The sequence below is a fragment of the Podospora pseudopauciseta genome, chromosome 6 (assembly GCF_035222475.1).
Source record: "Podospora pseudopauciseta strain CBS 411.78 chromosome 6, whole genome shotgun sequence".
Taxonomy (NCBI): domain Eukaryota; kingdom Fungi; phylum Ascomycota; class Sordariomycetes; order Sordariales; family Podosporaceae; genus Podospora; species Podospora pseudopauciseta.
In genome coordinates, this window is record NC_085895.1 from 1,042,322 (window position 1) to 1,060,916 (window position 18,595).

At 54.5% G+C, this 18,595-nt stretch overlaps 7 protein-coding genes across 7 annotated transcripts; 3 read left to right on the forward strand and 4 right to left on the reverse strand.

Moving 5' to 3' along the window:
• Nucleotides 1-141: 141 nt before the first annotated feature.
• Nucleotides 142-2,354, reverse strand: QC763_605520 (uncharacterized protein; the record flags this gene model as incomplete). The annotated part of the gene is made up of 2 exons (XM_062914392.1): nucleotides 1,613-2,354; nucleotides 142-1,536 (listed from the first exon to the last, which is right to left on the reverse strand). Exons 1-2 carry the CDS (start codon nucleotides 2,024-2,026, stop codon nucleotides 142-144), a joined length of 1,809 nt encoding a protein of 602 aa, XP_062762625.1. The 5' UTR covers nucleotides 2,027-2,354.
• A 169-nt stretch (nucleotides 2,355-2,523) lies between these two features.
• QC763_605530 (uncharacterized protein) lies at nucleotides 2,524-4,885 on the forward strand. The gene is made up of 2 exons (XM_062914393.1): nucleotides 2,524-2,851; nucleotides 2,915-4,885. Exons 1-2 carry the CDS (start codon nucleotides 2,777-2,779, stop codon nucleotides 4,685-4,687), a joined length of 1,848 nt encoding a protein of 615 aa, XP_062762626.1. The 5' UTR covers nucleotides 2,524-2,776; the 3' UTR covers nucleotides 4,688-4,885.
• Nucleotides 4,886-5,010: 125 nt separating this feature from the next.
• Nucleotides 5,011-6,900, reverse strand: QC763_605540 (uncharacterized protein; the record flags this gene model as incomplete). The annotated part of the gene is made up of 3 exons (XM_062914394.1): nucleotides 6,444-6,900; nucleotides 6,016-6,387; nucleotides 5,011-5,949 (listed from the first exon to the last, which is right to left on the reverse strand). The coding sequence occupies exons 1-3, from the start codon at nucleotides 6,549-6,551 to the stop codon at nucleotides 5,011-5,013; spliced, it is 1,419 nt and encodes a 472-aa protein (XP_062762627.1). The 5' UTR covers nucleotides 6,552-6,900.
• Nucleotides 6,901-7,263: 363 nt separating this feature from the next.
• On the forward strand, nucleotides 7,264-9,135 carry QC763_605550 (uncharacterized protein; the record flags this gene model as incomplete). Its single annotated transcript, XM_062914395.1, has 1 exon — nucleotides 7,264-9,135. The coding sequence occupies one exon, from the start codon at nucleotides 7,264-7,266 to the stop codon at nucleotides 9,133-9,135; it is 1,872 nt and encodes a 623-aa protein (XP_062762628.1).
• Nucleotides 9,136-10,134: 999 nt separating this feature from the next.
• Nucleotides 10,135-13,761, reverse strand: KGD1 (2-oxoglutarate dehydrogenase E1 component). The gene is made up of 2 exons (XM_062914396.1): nucleotides 10,753-13,761; nucleotides 10,135-10,688 (listed from the first exon to the last, which is right to left on the reverse strand). The coding sequence occupies exons 1-2, from the start codon at nucleotides 13,340-13,342 to the stop codon at nucleotides 10,147-10,149; spliced, it is 3,132 nt and encodes a 1,043-aa protein (XP_062762629.1). The 5' UTR covers nucleotides 13,343-13,761; the 3' UTR covers nucleotides 10,135-10,146.
• Nucleotides 13,762-14,546: 785 nt separating this feature from the next.
• On the forward strand, nucleotides 14,547-16,532 carry TFB1 (RNA polymerase II transcription factor B subunit 1; the record flags this gene model as incomplete). Its single annotated transcript, XM_062914397.1, has 1 exon — nucleotides 14,547-16,532. One exon carries the CDS (start codon nucleotides 14,547-14,549, stop codon nucleotides 16,530-16,532), a length of 1,986 nt encoding a protein of 661 aa, XP_062762630.1.
• Nucleotides 16,533-17,280: 748 nt separating this feature from the next.
• CIA1 (Cytosolic iron-sulfur protein assembly protein) lies at nucleotides 17,281-18,492 on the reverse strand (the record flags this gene model as incomplete). Its single annotated transcript, XM_062914398.1, has 1 exon — nucleotides 17,281-18,492. One exon carries the CDS (start codon nucleotides 18,490-18,492, stop codon nucleotides 17,281-17,283), a length of 1,212 nt encoding a protein of 403 aa, XP_062762631.1.
• Nucleotides 18,493-18,595: the final 103 nt, after the last annotated feature.

Here is an 18,595-nt window from a genome sequence, read left to right on the forward strand (position 1 = left end):
AAACATGAATGCTACTAAAAAAGACTACAATAATTCTACAACCCCAATTATGAATTCAAAAAAAAAAAAAAAAAAAAAAAAAAAAAAAAAGAGCCGAGAAAACCATTCCCATCCCATCATCATAACCCTTAATCATCTTCATCACCTCGCAACGACCAAACTCCCCTCAACACCACCACTATTCGTCCCCCCATCCCCCGCCCGCCATGTCTCCTCCGCCCTAGTCCCAGGAGCCAGCCAGGCAGCGGCCGCATTACTCGCCCCCCTGTTCCTCCCCTTCCCCCCATGGCCCCCAGCAACATAATCATCCGACTTCTTACTGTCGCCATTGACAACAACCCCCACCCCGCTGCTCGAAGCCGGCGGCACGAGGTTAGGAGACGACACCCTCCCATTCGTATACCCATACCCACCCCTCCCAAAAACCCCATTCATCTCTTGCGGCGACGCCGTGATGCCACCATTATGCTTCACACTCAAAGGCAAAATCCCCCCCTCCACCCCCTTCAAATTATCCCCCGTCAACCTCCTCGCCTTCGCATCCGCCTTATTCCTCTCACTGCTCCGGTCGTACATCCACAATCCCAAAAACGTCAGCCCAATCCCCACAGCCTGCACCCTCGTCGTCGGGTTCCTGAACCAAATCAGCGTGATGAAAATGACAAACACCCTCTTCAACAAGCTAGCCACCGAGTACGTAACCGGGGACACAGTAGACAACAACACAAACGCGAGGATATTCTGCCCAAAGTGAAAAGTTCCGTTGAAAATATACTCGACCGTCAACCGTCCGTGATCAAAGCTGTTTGGTGAGACCGTCAAGTCGACTGAACCATCATACAAAAAATCAGTGAGGATGTGGAACCCTTCCGACCAGAACCAGATGGGGAGGGTGCAGATGAAGGCCATGCCTGAGGAGTAGCAGAGGAGATTGAGCTTGTCCAGTTTCTTGGACTGGACTCCTAATCCTTCTGCTTCCGCTCGGGCGGCTTCGTTGAACAAGCGCTTGGAAAAGATGTTTTGTGTGACGAATATGATGGTTGCGAGGAGGGCGTAGAGGATGCCGAGGAATTGGCCGCCGAACTGGCTCTTGTTGCTGGAGCAGGCGAGCATGACTCCAATGGTGAGAGGGATGAGCGAGATGTATGTCGCGCGGGGGTAGCGGATGTCGAAGATGAAGCGGTAGGCTAGGACGGTGAATAACGGGGAGAGGCCCTTGATTGTGTGGACTAGCGAGACGGGAATCTTGGATGTCGCGGTGGAGGAGAGGAGATGGCCGCCGATTTGGAAGACGGCCAGGGGGAGGGTGGTTCGGATTACATCCCGGGATGGGTATCGGATGGGATGTTTGAGAGCTGGGATGAGGGTTCGTAGTTTGGGGAACTTGGAGGCGAGCCCTGACAGGATGAGGCAGTAGGAAGATACAAAGCCGAATTGGACGATGGTAAGGGTCGCGGGCTTGTCAAAGGCCGTGAGGATGGACTTGGAGGAGGTGTTGGTCAGGGCGGAGGACCAGTACCACATTATGCATAGTGACTACACAGCAGGCAACAAGACATATCAGCATGGTGGCACAAGCTGGAAAAGAGGACACAGGGGACATTGGACATACAATGAGCTTCCATGATACAGGAGCGCGGAGGGCGTCGGCTATCTCGTGGGCGTTTTGGCTCATACTCCCGGAGCGCATGCGGTGGATGGCAGTGCTGATGCTACTCCTTTTCCTGGCATGGCCGTATGCGTGAGAGGAGGCGGCGCCGGGAGCCCATTTTACTCTGCTGTCGCGGCGGGCGTGAGCGTGGGCGTGCCAACGTTGCTCTGGTTGTTGTTGCGTAGCACTTTCCCTGCTGTATCCGTATCCATTCTGTTGCTGCTGCCTTCCTCCTCCATTCGGCGCGCTCGAATCGAAAACGTGGGCGGCATCAAAGTCGGGGAACTTTTCTGTACCGTTGTGCGCCGGGCTACCGTTTGCGTTGGACAGTCGGTTCTGCGACGGTGCCCGCATGTGCGAGGTCGAGTGTGGCATCGCGCACAGGTGTCTGGTGTAGGTATGAACAGAGAAGGACTTTGTTCAGTCGTATCTATAGCGATATCTGTACTCGGGATCCTTGGACAGTTGGCGTGGGATGTTGGCGTAAGCGAGTGGGAAGTACAGGACTTGGCTTGACAGACGTCACAAGCAAGTTTTAAAAAAATAAAAAATAAAAAGTCAATCAATCAAGCGAGTGTGTTGTTGAAAATCAACTAGTTTCAAGTAATCATGGCAAACTCGGTTGACAAGCAGCAGAGGCAGGAAAATGAAAGAGAGTTGTGTTTGATAGCCTGAAGCAATCACCAATCACACAGAATTCGAGTCGATGGCAATTGGCAACCTATGTATGCAGCGCGCGGCGGTTTTGAATCCCGCCAATTAAGCTCTCTTGGCGCTTCCAATTGCTGTCACAGAAGCAGCACGCGCTGCAGGGGGGGTCTCCATCCAGCCTTCGGAGCGCACCAGCCACACCTTGTTCACTCCCAAACAGCCACCGCCAAGCCAAGACCTGCCTCTTTCTCAAAAGTTTTGGGGCGCGCCGCATGGCGATTGATTGCTGGACGTTGATGAATCGAGGACGTTGATAGCGCGTCAAACTCCACCCGCCAGCCATCATCACCACCCCCGACTGCTTTTACGACATCAATATCATCATATCACGGCCCAAATCCGAGTCGCATCACGAGTACATCATCAAGCTTTTTCCCTTGACGAACAAGAGCCGACGGCTCACAGCTGTCCAAGATGGCGGCCCCAAAAATGACCAAGAACCAAATGCGCCGGGCGAAGAAGAAGGAGCAGAAAAAGGCACAGGTCGAGGTCAGTACTGCTTTCTATCCATCAGTTCACAACACAATCCCAATTTCTGACTATTTTTCCCAGAACGGCTCAAAAGCCCCAGAAGATACCAAGGATGACACCCCAAGGGAAAACGGATCTCTACCAGACGACCAAACACCCGTCGCCGATCTCGAAGTCAAGAAGGATGGCGATGAAGACACAAAAATGGACGCTGATGGTCCCATCATCGACGAAATCCCATTGGACGACCCCGCCTACGCCGATTTCAAGAAAGCGTTCGAAAAGTACGGCATGAGCCTGGACGACGACGACGAGGTAGCAAAAGAGGCCAACGCAGGCAACAAGGGCGAGGTCTTCTTTGACCAGGACGACGAGATTCCCAGCGAAGACGAAGACGCGCAACCAAAGATGTCCAAGAAGAAGCGCAAAAAGCTCAACAAGCTCTCCATCGCAGAGCTCAAGGCTCTCGTGCGGACCCCAGAGGTGGTGGAATGGAACGATGTCTCGTCGTCAGATCCACGTTTGTTGGTACAAATCAAGGCGCAGCGCAATATTGTTCCTGTGCCTGGGCATTGGTCGTTGAAGCGTGAGTACCTCTCCAGCAAGCGTGGCATCGAGAAGCCGCCGTTCAAGCTCCCCCAGTTCATCGCCGAGACGGGCATCACCGAGATGCGAGATGCGGTTTTGGAGAAGCAGGCCGAGCAAACCCTCAAGCAGAAGCAGCGAGAGAGAGTACAGCCCAAGATGGGCAAGCTCGACATTGACTACCAAAAGCTCTACGATGCCTTCTTCCGCCACCAGACCAAGCCAGACCTGACTCGATTCGGTGACGTCTACTACGAAGGCAAAGAGTGGGAGGCCGACTACAAGATCTTTAAGGCTGGTGAACTCAGCGAAGGACTCCGGGATGCTCTAGGGATGCAACCAGGCTTTCCTCCCCCATGGCTCCTCCAGCAACAACGCATCGGTCCTCCCCCGTCTTACCCAACCCTCAAAATCCCGGGCTTGAACGCCCCTCTCCCACCAGGAGCTTCTTGGGGCTTCCAGCCTGGTCAATGGGGCAAACCCCCATTAGACGAATATAACCGTCCCCTCTACGGAGGCGATATTTTTGGCCTCATGGTCCCGGGACAGCCAGGGTACCCCACGGGCGCACCAGCTCAACCAGGCCAGCCCGCAGCAGCAGCAGCAGCAGCGTACATCACCCCGGCGGAACCAATTGACCGCACACTTTGGGGAGAACTCCAACCCCCCGCCGAAGAGTCGGAAGAGGAAGAATCCGAAGAAGAAGAGGAAGAAGACTCGGACGAGGAAGACGGAGACCACATCCCGGCCGGTGGGATCGAAACTTCCACCGGCCTCGAAACTCCGGGCGGATACGCCAGCACACTCCACCCTGACGCCTCTGGTATTGAATCCAGCATGGGAGGTGAATTCGATCTCCGGAAACAGTCCCGCAGGGGCTACGAAACGGAGGAACACCCACGGTCGGCGTATACCGTCATCCCAGAGAGGCAAACGAGAGTGGAGGGCTTCTTTGGCTCGGATAAGACGTACGACTTGGGGAGACACGGGGCCGGGCTGCCGGTGCTGGGGAGGGAGGATGAGGAGAGCAGGAAGAGGAAGAAGCCGGGGGACGTGGAGGTCAGTCTTGATCCGGATCAGCTGGTGAGGGAGGAGGGGGTGAGCAAGGAGGAGCTGAAGAAGAGGTATGAGCAGGGGAGGAGGGAGGAGGGGGTGGGGGCGCAGTGGAACAAGAGCCAGTTTGAGGAGGATTTGACGGATTTTATTGCGAGTGAGAGCAGGAAGAGGCAGAAGAGGGACGAGGAGCGGAAGGGGGAGAGGAGGAGATGATGATGCGGGATTCGTACATCAAAAAGGGGGGTTTGGCGTTTAGCGTTTGGTAATCATGAGGGTTTGGGGTTGTTTAATAGTGTAGTACATAGCTAGATTGCAGGTGCATAAGCGCATTTTTATGATGCTTCAGTGGTCTTGATTGTAAAATAGATAGATGGAGGCTCTGATTGTGGTTGAACTTTGTACTGAACAATCTAAATATCCCAACTACAACCCAAGCTGGTATCTAGTCCAACCCTTTCTATTCAACAGCCACCTACCCAGATACAAGTCTCTCTCTCTCTCTCTATTCCGCCTATCTATTATTATTATTATTATTATTATTCAACCAACCACTCCTCCACCTCAACCCCAACCGACCTCCCCAACCCCCTAACCACCTCCCACCCGACCGCAACCCTCCACTTGCCCCCCAAATCCGTCACATCCCCCCCTCCCCCGACCTTGACCAACAGCCTCAAGCTCGCCAGCGTGGCGATGCTCATATAAATATCATTATCCAACCCTTGTTCCCCCTCAACGATCCCATTTTTGATCCTCCCTCCACTAGCCGGATCCCACTCTGTGCGTACAGCCATAAATATAGCCAGCATCCTCTCCAAAACAAACGCGTGCGCCCCCAGCAGCTTCCTTGCAATCTTGCGGTGTTGAGACCCGTTTTTTCTTGCTCGACCCCCGGTAAACCCACCCCGACGACGTTTACGCCCGTGGTGAAAAGTGGAAAAGAGGGTGAGGTCTGATTTAGTCGGGTTGTGAGAGGCGAGGTAGGCTGATAGAAGCAAAAAGCGGGCGGTGGTAGGGAGGAGGGTGGCGAGGTCGGTTGTTTTAATGGTGGGATTGGGGGTGGTGGTGGTGGTGGAAGGAGAAAGGGAGAGGGTTGGGTCGAGGACGGATTCATCCTGGAAGTGAACCCTCGCTAGGACGATTAATTTGGAAAATTCTTTCACGGTGTGGGTTCGGGCGAGGATGGGTTGGATGAATTTTGGCCAGAGGGTTCGGCTTGCTTGGGTTAGGGAGGGGAGGGTGCGGGAGGCGGGGCGGGAGAGGGAGTCGTGGAGAGCAGAGAGGAAGCGGGTGTAGAGGTCGAGGGTTTCGGTTGGGGTTGTTGAGGGGGTGATGGGGGGGGGAGGGGAGAGGGAGAGGATGGTGATGAATTCGGGTTTGGTGTAGGTTGGGAAGTGGAGGTTAGGGGTAAAGGTTGTGAGGAGGTTGTTTGGGGGTGGGGAGGTGAGGATGAAGAGGGTTGTTAGGGAGGGGATCTAGGGAGTGTTAGTGGGTAGCTATACCAGAAGTGAGGATAGGGGGTGGTAGGGGGAGGGGCTTACAATCTCTGATAGTCTTGCTAGTGCTGGGAGGAGGGTGTGAGGTGCCTCTCGTTGATGGTCGATGCCGTCAAAGACAAGGACGAACCGGAACCCGTCTGGCCGTTCGGTGTACTTGAGCATCTTGGAGAGCTCGACGGTCAACTGTGAGACTGACTCGCACCTTGGGGCGACGGCCTCCCATCCCACGGCGGCGGCCACCTTGCCCACGACTGTCTCATACAGATGGCGAGCTGTGATACATTCTATCGAGTTGACAATGGCGTGTTTAAACGAGTCCCCGTCAAGGCTGGCCAAGAGGGCGGTTGTGATGGCAGATTTGCCTGTTGCTTCAGTACCATAGACTACCAGATTCCGACATGGTGCTGAGCTGGGCTTTGCTTGTTAATTCAGTGTTCAGATCCTAGCTCTCCTACGTGAGATGCTCTTACATTCAAAAGTGTAGCTAGTGCTCTGATCTGGGGCTCTCTGCAAGGAAACTGTTTGGTAATGAGGCTGAGCCTGAGCTCGTCAGGGAGCTCGAATATTGGTACAGTCATTGTCTGAAGTCTGCAACGATCCCCTTCACGATCAATTGACTTTTTACTTCTAAAAAGAAGTGGTAATTTGTTTGGGCTGTCGCACTAGAGATGGCCGTTTACAAGGTGCCAACGCGTCGGCGCGTTTGTTGAAGGTGGTGTCAGTGCGCTGCCAGCCCGCCTACCTAATCCCAGCCGGGCGATGGCCTACCGTCCGGCTCCACTTGTTCCAGGCTGTCGGCTGCTGGGTGCTGTAACGCGGGTGCTTGCCAGTGCCCGGGAGCCCGAGCGTTTCTATTGGAGATCATCAATGAGAAGGCATTCACAAAATCCCAGGAATCTTCAGCACCCAACAGAGCCATGGGGTAAGTGTTTCACATAGGTCAGCAGAGAAGAAGATCGATCTAATGTGCAGAATAGATCGTAGTATTTCTCCGCGTTCCATCTCCATGGGGCCACAGGGCCACAGGGCCGAATAACTGGCCTAGTGCTATCCCTGAAATTGCCCTTCCCCAACTTTGCAGCGGGACTAGACCCAGCTGAGGTTGAATCGGTGATGTGCAGCGCCAACCAACGGAGCCTCTTGGCCTTCCCAGGTGCCGTCGTGCCGCCATGAGAATCGCGGGGGCCCGAACTTTCTCTGGCTGGCCGGATCCAAGAGAATCGATATGCGGGTTGCAACCTCCGGAGAACTCTAGCTGGGAGGAACAAGATTCCAAGTGTCCGTTCCATCATGAAAAAGCAACATCAAAACGTGACGATGCCCTCCACGGCGCAGACACCACTTCCAAGCAACCAACCCCAACCTCAAATTCGCCGTCTCCCCACCCTCCAACCAAAGGCCGATCTGGAGCGTGACCGTGACCGTGACCGTGAACGACAACTCCAGGAGGGCCCGCCGCCGAGAGGGGGTAGTGGACCCGGCGACGGAAATACCATGAGCTCGTCGACGCCATCAGCTTCATCGTCTTCAACATCCGGTGGTGTTGTCGAGAAACCCTACCACGCAAAACGCCCGCACAAAAAGAGCAGGACCGGCTGTCGGAACTGCAAGTCCAGAAAAGTCAAATGTGACGAAGCAAAGCCGTCATGTCGTGCCTGTACCGCCAGGAACGATCGATGCGTGTACCCAGTCATCACACCAACAGCAACCGCCGCAGCGGGAGCTCGCAATCGCGGGGCAGCTAACAGCAGCAGCTCAGCTGTTGTTGCGACGACTCCCGCTCGCCGACGAGCTCTGGCTCCGGTTCAGGAGCCCGAGTTCATCCCCATGGAGCGCGACGACCTCGAGATGAGGCTCCTCTGGATCTACACCAACAACACTTACACGTCCTACTCCTCTGGGCCTTTCCGGCACCGCATGGTTGACCACGTCCTCAGGGCCGACGTGATCCAGCACGCGTTCGCCCACCCGTTCCTGATGAACACCTGCCTTGCCATGGCAGCTCAACACATTAACCGGGCGGGCGGCCGTCCCGACATGCATATCCCACCTTCCAAGGAGCTCACCTACCGGGTCAAGGCCCTGGAGAGCTTCAGAAAAGCAGTCGAAAAGGCCGAAGCGTCGACCTACCCGGCCCTCATCGCCTGCGCATACCTCCTCACCGGTCTGTCAACCTACATGTTCCGCAACAACAACGACAGTCCAACCTCCCTCGTGATTCTCGACTGGATGACAATCTGGCGAGGCATCGGCGCCATCATCGACGTCACCAAACTGCCCACCCTAGCCCAGTCCGGTCTCCTCCCCATCATCTTCCGCCCCGACATCGACATGAAAACTTCCATCAACCACTGCCCCGCCTACCTTCTCGACCTAGCCAACACCCAAGACCCCCTCGACACCCCCTTTCTAGCCGGCTACCGAGAATGCCTCCAAGTCCTCGGATCAGTCTACGAAGAACTCCGACGCTCCGGCCACAACAGCCACATGTTCATCTGGCGCGTCATGACCTTCTTCACCTTTCTCGGCCGAGAATTCGTCACTTCAGCCCACCACCGCCGCCCCCCAGCCCTGACCATGATTGCGCACTACCTCGCCCTCACAACCATCATCTCAGACAGAGTCTGGTGGCTGCAGGACATGGCCCCCCACCAAATCCCCCGCATCTTCAACATTATCGCCGGCATGGGACCCCCCCACACCGCTCTGGATCGAACCCTCCCTTTGGAGATCCCAATCCGCTGTCTGGACCCCATGACCAACGACGAAAGATCTAGACTTGTACTTCAAGACCCGGACTGGGTCCATCCTCCCGATCATACTGGGGAAATGCCTGTTACTTACGACAGCGCGGAAAGGGAGTACCTCAATACCAAAATGTTGCGAGGACAGTCGAGGTCTCCGTCTATTTCTTCCCCTCCTCCGCTGAGTGTGGCGGGGTCGTCGGAACCGCCTAGCCCGCCGGCTCAGAGGAAGGAGGTGGTGGCGTTGTATACAAAGGATGAGCTGATTATCCAGCCGGAGGATGGGCAGGAGAAGGGGGTGCAGTATAAGCATTTGGAGGGGGCGTATTATGCTGTTGATGGGGTGAGGGTGACGGATACAGAGTTTTATAGGGCGATGGGGTTGGAGAGGGGTGGGGGGATGATTACGGAGATGTGAATGGGGTTGTGGTTTGGGTTGGAATATTCTTCTTTCTTTTGATACCCCTTTTTTCTTCTTCTGTATATACACATTATTACTTCTTTTCTGGCGAAAGGTTAACTTGGGCCAGTAGCTAATTTTGTTTAGAGGACATTTTCTTTTTTTTTGTAAAAAAAAACCCATGAGTTGGCAGTGAGAGAAACGATCTATGTATATCGCCTTTATGTGTTGACCGGATTAAAGCGTCAAAAGGCAATGCCGCCGCGTGGGTAGCTGAAATTTTATAAAAACCAAACGAAGGAAGGTTAGGGGAACCCAAAAGACATAGACTTGAATATCCAAAACGTGAATTAATCATGATAAACGACCTCTCCTACCCAAGCCAAGTAAGTCTCCCTATTTCTCGCCTCGCTCTCCGTCTCGCCGCCTCCGATACCTAGCCATTCGAATCTGCCCTCACAAACACCCCTTCCAGATGAAAATGCATGTAACCTTCTTATCAGGCTCTATCTCACCCAGCACAACCCAACCACCACACTTGGCATCCCATCGATATCACCAATCCTATTTCCAAATCACAAGAAATACCTCACTCAAATACCACTCATGTCATTACTCATACCGTAAAATACCAAATCATCAACATCATTCAATTGTGTACCCAACCCTCCCCCCCCCTATTCTAACATCTAACGTACACAACCCCCTCCCAAAAACCAAACCAAAAGCTATGATCTCAAGAAGCAAAAGAAAACAATTATTTTAATGCACACACATTCCAATCCATTTCCCTATCCCATGCATCTTGCCTGTGTAATCCTCTTGCCTCACTCACGTTTCTTTTTTTCTCATTACCAAAAAAAAAAAAAAGTAAAAAAAAGAAAAAAAGAACGATTGCTTCATTCAAGAGACACTTTAAAAAAAGTTTATACATGTACATTAGGGAGACACAAAAAAACCGTAGTTTTCTCCCCCACCTGTGTTTACCCTCCCACCCTTTCATTTACAAAACACCCCCATTCAAAAGACTTACTCCCCCTTGAGCTTGTCCTGAGTCACGGTAAAAGCGCTCTCCAAAAGATCCTGCTCCTCCTTGGTGTGCGACGACTTGAGACCGGTGGCCACCGACGCGCTGGGGTTGCGGCCGGCGTACATCACGTGCTTGCGGTCATGGTGCTGCGTGCTGTTGAGCAGAGTCTCGATGCGAGGCTGAGTGTAGCTCCAAGCACCAGCGTTGAGAGGCTCCTCCTGCGCCCAGACGATGGTCTTGGCGTTAGGGTACTGGTCGAGGTTCTCGCGGAGCTGCTCCCAGGGGAAGGGGTGGAGCTGCTCGATGCGGGTGATGGCAACGTTGTCGATCTTGTTGTCGGCGCGGTACTTGTGAAGACCGGCATAGACCTGGCCAGAGCAGAGGATGACGCGGTCAATCTCCTCGGGAGCCTTGATCTCGCCAGACTGGTGGGCTGGGTCGGGGATGATCCACTGGAACTGGGTCTCGCCAATGAACTCCTCAATGTTGGAGCGGGCGAGAGGATGACGGAGGAGAGCCTTGGAGAAGAAGAGGATGAGGGCTGGACGGAAAGGTTAGCACGGATGGCCATGCAAGACGGACGGAACGGACAGGGTTCAACTTACGCTTTCGGAATTGCCGGTTCATCTGGCGACGGAGAATGTGGAACAAGTTGGCGGGGGTGGTCATGTAGGCAACCTGCATGTTGCAGTCCTGGTGCTGGCGGTCGAGCTTCTCGGCCGAGGGGTAGAGGCGAGGATCCTCGTTGCAGAGCTGGAGGAAACGCTCGAGACGGCCGGAAGAGTGCTCAGGACCCTGACCATCGTAACCGTGGGGCAGGGACACGACAAGGCCGGTACGTTGCATCCACTTGGTCTCACCAGAGGCGATGAACTGATCAAAGACGACCTGGGCGTTGTTGGCGAAATCACCGAACTGCGCCTCCCACATGACGAAACCGTTAGGGTCGGTCAGAGAGTAACCGTACTCAAAGCCAAGAGCACCGTACTCGCTCAGAGAGGAGTTGGAGATGACAAACTTGCCCTGGTCCTTGCCGACATGCTGGAGAGGGGTGAAGATGTCCTCAGTCTCCTGGTCATGGAAGACGGCATGACGCTGGGAGAAGGTGCCACGCTCAACATCCTGGCCAGAAATGCGGACGTGCTTGCCCTCCGTGACAAGAGTACCGAAAGCCAAAGCCTCAGCAGTAGACCAGTCGATATTCTTACCCTCGACGACCGATTTGGTGCGGTTGGCAAGGATACGCTTCAGGTTGCGGTGGACGTTGAAGCCCTCAGGGGCAGTGCCGATGACGGTACCAATGTGCTCCAGAGTCTGACGGTCAACACCAGTGGGGTTGTGAGGAAGGACCTCAGTGGCAAGCTCCTTGGGAGACTTGAAGTTGTTCCAGGCACTGGTGGTCCACTCCTTGGAGGTAGGCTGGTAGTCCTTGGACTTGGCGAAGCTCTCCTCCAACATGCCCCACACCCACTGCTTGTGCTCCTCTACATCCTCCTTGGTGAAAGTGCCCTCCTTCAGGAGCTGGTCAACGTAGATCTCGATCTGGGGGTTCTTCTCCTGGATACGCTTGTACATCAGGGGCTGGGTGAAGGATGGCTGGTCGGTCTCGTTGTGGCCGTGCTTGCGGTAGCAGACGAGATCGATAACGACGTCCTGCTTGAACTCAGCACGCCAGTCGGCAGCGAGCTGGCAGACGAAGTTGACGGACTCGACGTCATCGGCGTTGACGTGGAAGACAGGGGCGTCGATGGCCTTGGCGATATCAGTGCAGTAAGCGGTCGAACGGGAGAAGCGGGGATCGGTGGTGAAACCAATCTGGTTGTTGACCACCAAGTGGATGGTGCCGCCGGTCGAGAAAGCGGGAAGCTGGTGGAAGCCCAAGCACTCGTAAACGACACCCTGGCCGGCAACAGCGGCATCACCGTGAAGGAGGACGGCCATGGCGCTCTTGTGCTGGACCTCATCGTTGTTATAGTGCTGGATGGCACGAACCTTGCCAAGGACAACGGGGTCCTCAGCCTCCAAATGGGAGGGGTTGGCAACCAGAGACAGCTGCACACGCTTTCCGGAAGGAGTGGGACGCTCAAAGTTCATGCCCAAATGGTACTTGACGTCACCGGAACCCTCGTCCTCACCACCGGCAGTGCCGGCGAATTCGCTGAAGATAGACTCGTTGGGCTTGCGGACGACGTTGGAGAGAACGTTGAGACGACCACGATGGGGCATACCAATGACAATGTCCTTGACGCCATAATCGACGCTGCGGTCAATCAGGGCCTTCATGCCGGGAACCAGGGTCTCGCAACCCTCCAGACCGAATCTCTTGTCGTTGGGGTACTTGGTGGCCAGGAAGGCCTCGAAGCTGGAGGACCAGATGAGACGGTCGAGGATGCGGCGCTTCTCGTCGATGGAGTACTTGAAGGGCTGGGGAACCTCGAGGCGCTCGCGGAGCCAGTCGCACTTTTCTCTGTCGGGAATGTGGATGAACTCGACACCGTAGGAACCGCAGTAGATCTGCTCGCAAGCAGCCACAATCTCACGGAGGGTCATCTTCTCGCGGCCATCCCGCTTGAAGCGGGGCAAGATACCGGGGCCAAGAGTGTATTCGGTATCCAGGTCCTTCTCAGTGAATTGGTAGTAGTCGAGCTCGAGTTCCTTGGGTCTGATGTTGCCGAAACCAGACTTGTTGGCGTTACGGATGCCCAGGGGATCGATCTTGGCCTTGTGGTGGCCACGAGCCTGGTAGGCGCGCACAAGGAGCTGGACCTTGAGATGGTTGGTGACATCAGTGCCCTCACCGATGCCGACACCGGCACCGGCGGCCAAGTTGACAACAGTCTGGTTGCTGCTCGGCACGAGGGACGGGGGAGGTGTGAAGGCCCTGGAGATGGGCATGTCACCGCTCTCCATGTTCTTGAAGTAGACCTGCCATGAGATGTGGACGCTCTGGGGATCCTTCTTCCACTGCAGGTACATCTCATCGATGTAGTTGGCCGTGTTACCGGACAGGAAGTTGTCGGCGGCATCGGGAGGGTTATGGAGGGCGCTGTCGAAGCGCTTTTGGGCGGCGACAGCCAGAGGACGACGGCTCGCGGAGAGCTTGAGGCTGGCACGGGCAGTTACTGTGGCGGTCGAGAAGCATCGCGAAGAGGTCGACGCAGCGCCCTGGAGCGCGCGGAATGAGGTGCGCAACATGGCGGTCGTGGTCCCAGGTCAGGGGGCGGTGACTTGAAATTGTTGTCTGGAGTTGAGGCAAATGTGTGAAAAATCGGCCGCTGAGAGGAAACCCAAAGCCGTCCCGTCTAAAATGCGGTACTTCGTATCGATGCGGTATCGTAGTGCCGAGCGTGTTACACCGAACAGCGCAACAACCTGGAACCCAAACCCAGAAATGAGCGGCGGAGTAAGTCGTAGGTGGAGGGGAGAGTGATAGAAAAACGATGCCGCCGTCAGCGAGGAGCAGCAAAAGGCAAACAGAGGGACGGGGAAAAAAACACAAAGACAGATCAGATCAGGGGGGGGCCTTTCTGTCTTCAATCTTGATAAAAAAAGCTGGAAAACGAAAATCGAGCGAAATAGTAATGGGTCTCCGGAGGATGATGACGGCAATTTTCAGTGAAGGCCCTGGTTCGCCCGCTGCATCGCTGCATCCCTGCTCGGCCCAGCGCACCAACCAGAAGCCACGCTGAGCCCGCGCCGTTCTGAAGCCGGGTGGTCATGTGGCCAAGCTCGCGGTTGGGCGGAAGGGCCCTTTGACAAGTCGCCGACAGCGAGCCCCAGTGACAGAACAGTGGTCACCCGCTCTACGCCCGCACACTAGTCAGTTACATCAGCGAGAGCCCCGGTAGAAGCCGAGTGAGCGCGAGTCTTTTTTCTCTTCCAAGTTTCTCTTTACTCGGTACTTAAAAGAGTTGGTACTACCTCAACCCAAGGCTGTCATCAACTACTAGCAGCAGGGTAGGCCGTCCAATTTCATCTCATCGCAGGGATTGTTCCCACCACCTGTTCCAGAAGACGTCTAGATGTGAATTTGAAATTGGGCTCAAACTGGATGTTGGATCCCGGGACTTAACGCCGCTCCGGTGCCCGGGCGCGTCCCCAAGAAAATCTGCGGAGCCGAGAGCAACTCTGGGGCACGGAGCACCCGGATTTTATAATTAGTGTGGCTTGGCATCGACGCCGTTGCCTGGAGGTTTCGTCAATTCAAAGTCCAGCCAACCTTTAATATCGACTTCAACTGCGCCATTCACACCGCCACACATTCATCAATCTATCCATCCGTCACTCTCAGTCGCGAGAGAGTGACACTCTATGACACATAGTCGCTTGATACAGCAATTGTAAAACCTGACAAGGAACCCAGAGTCGAGTTGGCAGTGAGGCAGTCTGGCTCTCCGTGATGGAGCTCCCTCAGGGAAGGGCGACCTACAAGAAAAAAGATGGCGTCCTCACCTTGACAGAAGACAAGAAATTCCTGATCTGGTCGCCGTTGCCTGCGAATGGCCCGCCTACGGTATCTCTGGCTTTGGAAAGGATCTTGAACTTGCAGCAGACGCCAGACACGGCGCCCAAGGTTATTCTCAAGGTGATTGAGAAGCCCAAGAGCACAGAGGAAGGACAAGCAGGAGCGGCCTTTCTCTTCCAGTTTACATCGCCGACAGATGCCCGCGCAGAAGCCAATGCCATCAAAGCTCTGTTATCACAAATTCTATCTGAACTGCGCGGCAATGATCCCAGTGTTCCCAAGCCTATCGGCAACCCCCAGGCCGATGCCAACGGGGCTGGTGCCTCGGCGGCCATGTCGTTCGCCAGCACTGTCAACTCCAAGGGCCCAACTGTTCGCTGGTTTGACGACAATGCGTTAAAAGCAGATCTCGAGCTTCAGCGCTCTCTGTTAAACAAGGACGACGATCTGGCCCAGACGTATGCACAGGCGCTCTCATTGAAACCGCCATCAATATCAGATGCTGCTTTTGATGCTCAGTTTTGGTCCACCCGTATTGGTCTGCTTAGGGCTCATGCTATCGAAGTCAACCAGAAGAAGGGCGCATACAATGTGCTGTCTACAATAAAACCACGAACCGAAGACGGCGAGGTCAAGCTCAGTCTGAATCCAGAACAAATTCAAACCATCCTTCACCAACATCCTCTAGTGAGGAGGATATACAACGAAAATGTCCCAAAGGTCTCGGTGGCCACCTTCTGGTCCAAATTCTTCCTGAGCAAGCTCTGCAAGAAACTCCGCGGCGAGCGTGTGACCGACATCGACAACACCGAGCCTCTCTTCGACAAGTATCTGAACGCTCCCAACGACATGGGCTTCACCAGCAAAATCAACGCTGCCCAGCAACTCCCACACATAATCGACATCAACGCCAACGAAGAAAACCAAGGCGGTTTCAAATCCGGCAACAGAAAAGATGTCGAGATGCGTCCCAGAGCCAACGTCCCCATCATCCGAACTCTCAACTCCATATCTGAGAAAATCATGGCCGACGTTGCCCCCTCAGACTTGGATCCCTTGGCCGGTCCCAATGGCATCCCAGATGACACCCGCACCATAGAGGAACTCACACTCCGCGATCTCAGGGGCGAAACCCCTTCTTCTCGCATCATTCTCAACCTCAAGGAGCAGTCTGCCTTATTTCCCACCAACACCCACACTGCCCAACCCAACTCCACCAACGCCACCGACCAGGCCTTGTTTGCCCAACAAGACCCCACGGGTGTGTTATTCGAAGTCCAAGCAGACCTCGACATGGTAGACGAGGACCCCTCAGGAGGTCTCGATCTACGAAAAGGCATAGGTGTCAACGACGACTCCGATGACGAGGCCAACGCTGACCCTACCACTCCCCACGTCACAACCACACCTCACATCGGCTCCCACAACGCCCGGTTAGCAGCCAAAAACCAAATCTTGTCTTCACTGAAGAAACGCCAAGCAGAAAACACCTCCTTGTCCTCCTCTGGCATAACCACCTCATCAGGAACTACCCTCCCCGCCGAACCACTGACAATCCCAGCCTCGATATCACACCAATGCTACCTCACCAACGCCTCCACTGTTGAATTCCTCCGCCAATTCTACAACACCTTCTCAGACAAAAACGCCAACCAGCAAGAACTGAGGTATTACGTCGACGCCCTGGGGAAATCACGCGAAAGAATAGAGGCCCTGGCGGAAGAGGCCGAGAAGCTAAGAAGGGAGAGGGAACAGCAGGTGATAGACGAGGCGTTCGCCCGGTTCAAAAAGACGGGCGTCAAGGGGAAGAGGCCCAAGATTAGAGGGGGGAGGGAGGATGTGCTTGGCTTGTTTGAGCAGACGTTGGCTGGATTGAAGATTGCGGAGCGGGTTTGGGAACAGAGTGGGAGGGGGAGATAGAGCAGAACTGGGAGACAGGACAGCTTAGGGGGGATAGATTGGGATATTCAAGATTGCAGACAAAACAAACAGACAACGGTGGCAGCGGGTGAAGCGGGTGTAATATACTCTTTGACAAGCATCGATACCATACATTGCTGTTTTTAGAACAGGAGGCAAGAGCTAAATTGGATTTGTTTTTCGAATTGTTAATCCAGGGCATATTGTTAACTGAAAAAGTCGTAAAAACGAAAATGAAAAAAATGAAAAAAAGAGGGTTCGAGTTCGGGTTTATTTGCCTCAAGTGTCAGATAACCCCAGAGTCCCTGCCACAATTACCAGCGTCGCCTTACATCTCTCTTGGGTGGAAAAGAGTTCTGGTTTGTTCGCCTCAAGTTTCGAACTCGTGGGGTCCTTCAACCATCACCAGCGTCGCCTGACATCCCTTTGTTAGGTGGAATGGGCAGGAATAATTGGGCGTCCCCTCACACCACTGCGCCATACCACCCCTCCTCGGGCGTCCCCGATTGAAAGTCAGGAGCAAACTTGGCATCTATAACCCTGTGAGGGAAGGAGCAGCAAGTGTCAGTCAAGGAAGGAGTAGCTGGTGCGGTGTTCATAACACGGAAGGAGCAACCCACAGTAACAAAAAAGGAAAGCGCGACCCTGACCATGCTTCAGCCCAACACCTCACCACAAAACAGCATACATGGTCTCAAGCTTAGCTTGTTATTATTCTCTATTCCCATCACTTCCCACCACCCTCCATCTACTCCCCTATCCTCACCTCCCAAGCCCTCACAACCCCATCATCCCCCGTCGTAACCAACATCTCCTCGTGCCTCCCCTCCGCCCCCTTATCAAACCTCCTACACCAAGTAACATGATTAACCTCATACGGCCCATGCGCAGCCTCCACCTTCGCCCTAACCTTCCACTCATTTGTCTCTTCATCCTCCTCATAAACAACCAACAACCCATCCCCCCCCGTCGTAGCCACCAATCCACTCTCCCCACTCCAACCAACCGAGTAAATCTCCCTGGTGTGAACCCTCGGCAACACCCCCTTAACCTCCCACTCCTCCCTCAAACTCTGCCTCATCCTATTCGGCACCCCTCCCCACCTACTATCCCCCTCCTCTTCCTCCCCCTCCTCCTCCTTGAGTTCCCAAACTTTTACCCCCCCCTCCGCCCCAGCAGTCATCAACCTCTGATACCTCCCATTTTCCCTCTCCCTTTTCTCCCACTCAACCCCCCAAACAGTCCCAACCCCCCCCTCCAGCACACTCACACACCCCCACTCCCCATCCTGATCCTCCCTCCAAACCCTAACCGTATCATCATAACTCCCACTAGCCAAACAATCACTCCCATACCTCCTCCCATCATGCCTCTTCCCCTGTTTAAAACCCGGCGCAAAAGCCACAGTTTTCACATCCCCATCATGCTCACTTAAAACAGCAACCGTCTCCCAATCCTCATCCTCCTCTCCATCCTCCCCTCCCGATAAGTGCTCCCATATCCAAATCGATTTATCCCTACTGCAAGTAGATAGATACTGTCCCGACGGACTAAAACTTAACGACTTGACTTCGTTTTCGTGGCCTTCGAGCACGAGGGTGAATTCCCATTCTTCCTCCTCCTCTTCCTCCTCCTCCTCCCCTTGACCGATGGGTTTTTCGAGTGTGGCAGCAGGGTTGTAAGTCCAGATCCCGGCCGTGGAGTCAAAACTGCCGGTTACGAGACGTAGGGTTTGAGAGGAAGAGGAAGGTTGCCAGGCGCAAGATCGGATGGAGCGGCTGTGACCCCCCGTGAGGGACGAGTGCTTTGAAAAGGTCGCGAGGGAAAACACGGTGACGGTCTTGTCGTGGGTTGTTGCTAGGAGGGGGAGGGAGGGGTGGGGGGTTGATTGCCAGGCGCGGGTGTAGAGGTCGGGAGTGAAGGTTGCTAGCGGGAGGAGTTGTATTGGTGGTGGTGGCATTGTTGCGGTTGTGGTCTGGAGATGGGGAATTGATAGCTAGAAAAGGGAACGGTGAGTAATATGGTAGAGCTGGAGGAGGAGGAAATAATCTTACCAAAAAAAA

What these genes read in the sequence shown, in the direction of transcription:
- QC763_605530 (XM_062914393.1), top strand. Translation starts at nt 2,777, where the DNA reads ATGGCGGCCCCAAAAATGACCAAGAACCAAATGCGCCGGGCGAAGAAG. An exon ending in AGAAAAAGGCACAGGTCGAG is followed by an intron (nt 2,852 to 2,914) that starts GTCAGTACTGCT and finishes TATTTTTCCCAG; the next exon opens with AACGGCTCAAAAGCCCCAGA.
- KGD1 (XM_062914396.1), bottom strand. Translation starts at nt 13,342, where the DNA reads ATGTTGCGCACCTCATTCCGCGCGCTCCAGGGCGCTGCGTCGACCTCT. An exon ending in GAACCGGCAATTCCGAAAGC is followed by an intron (nt 10,689 to 10,752) that starts GTAAGTTGAACC and finishes CTTTCCGTCCAG; the next exon opens with CCCTCATCCTCTTCTTCTCC.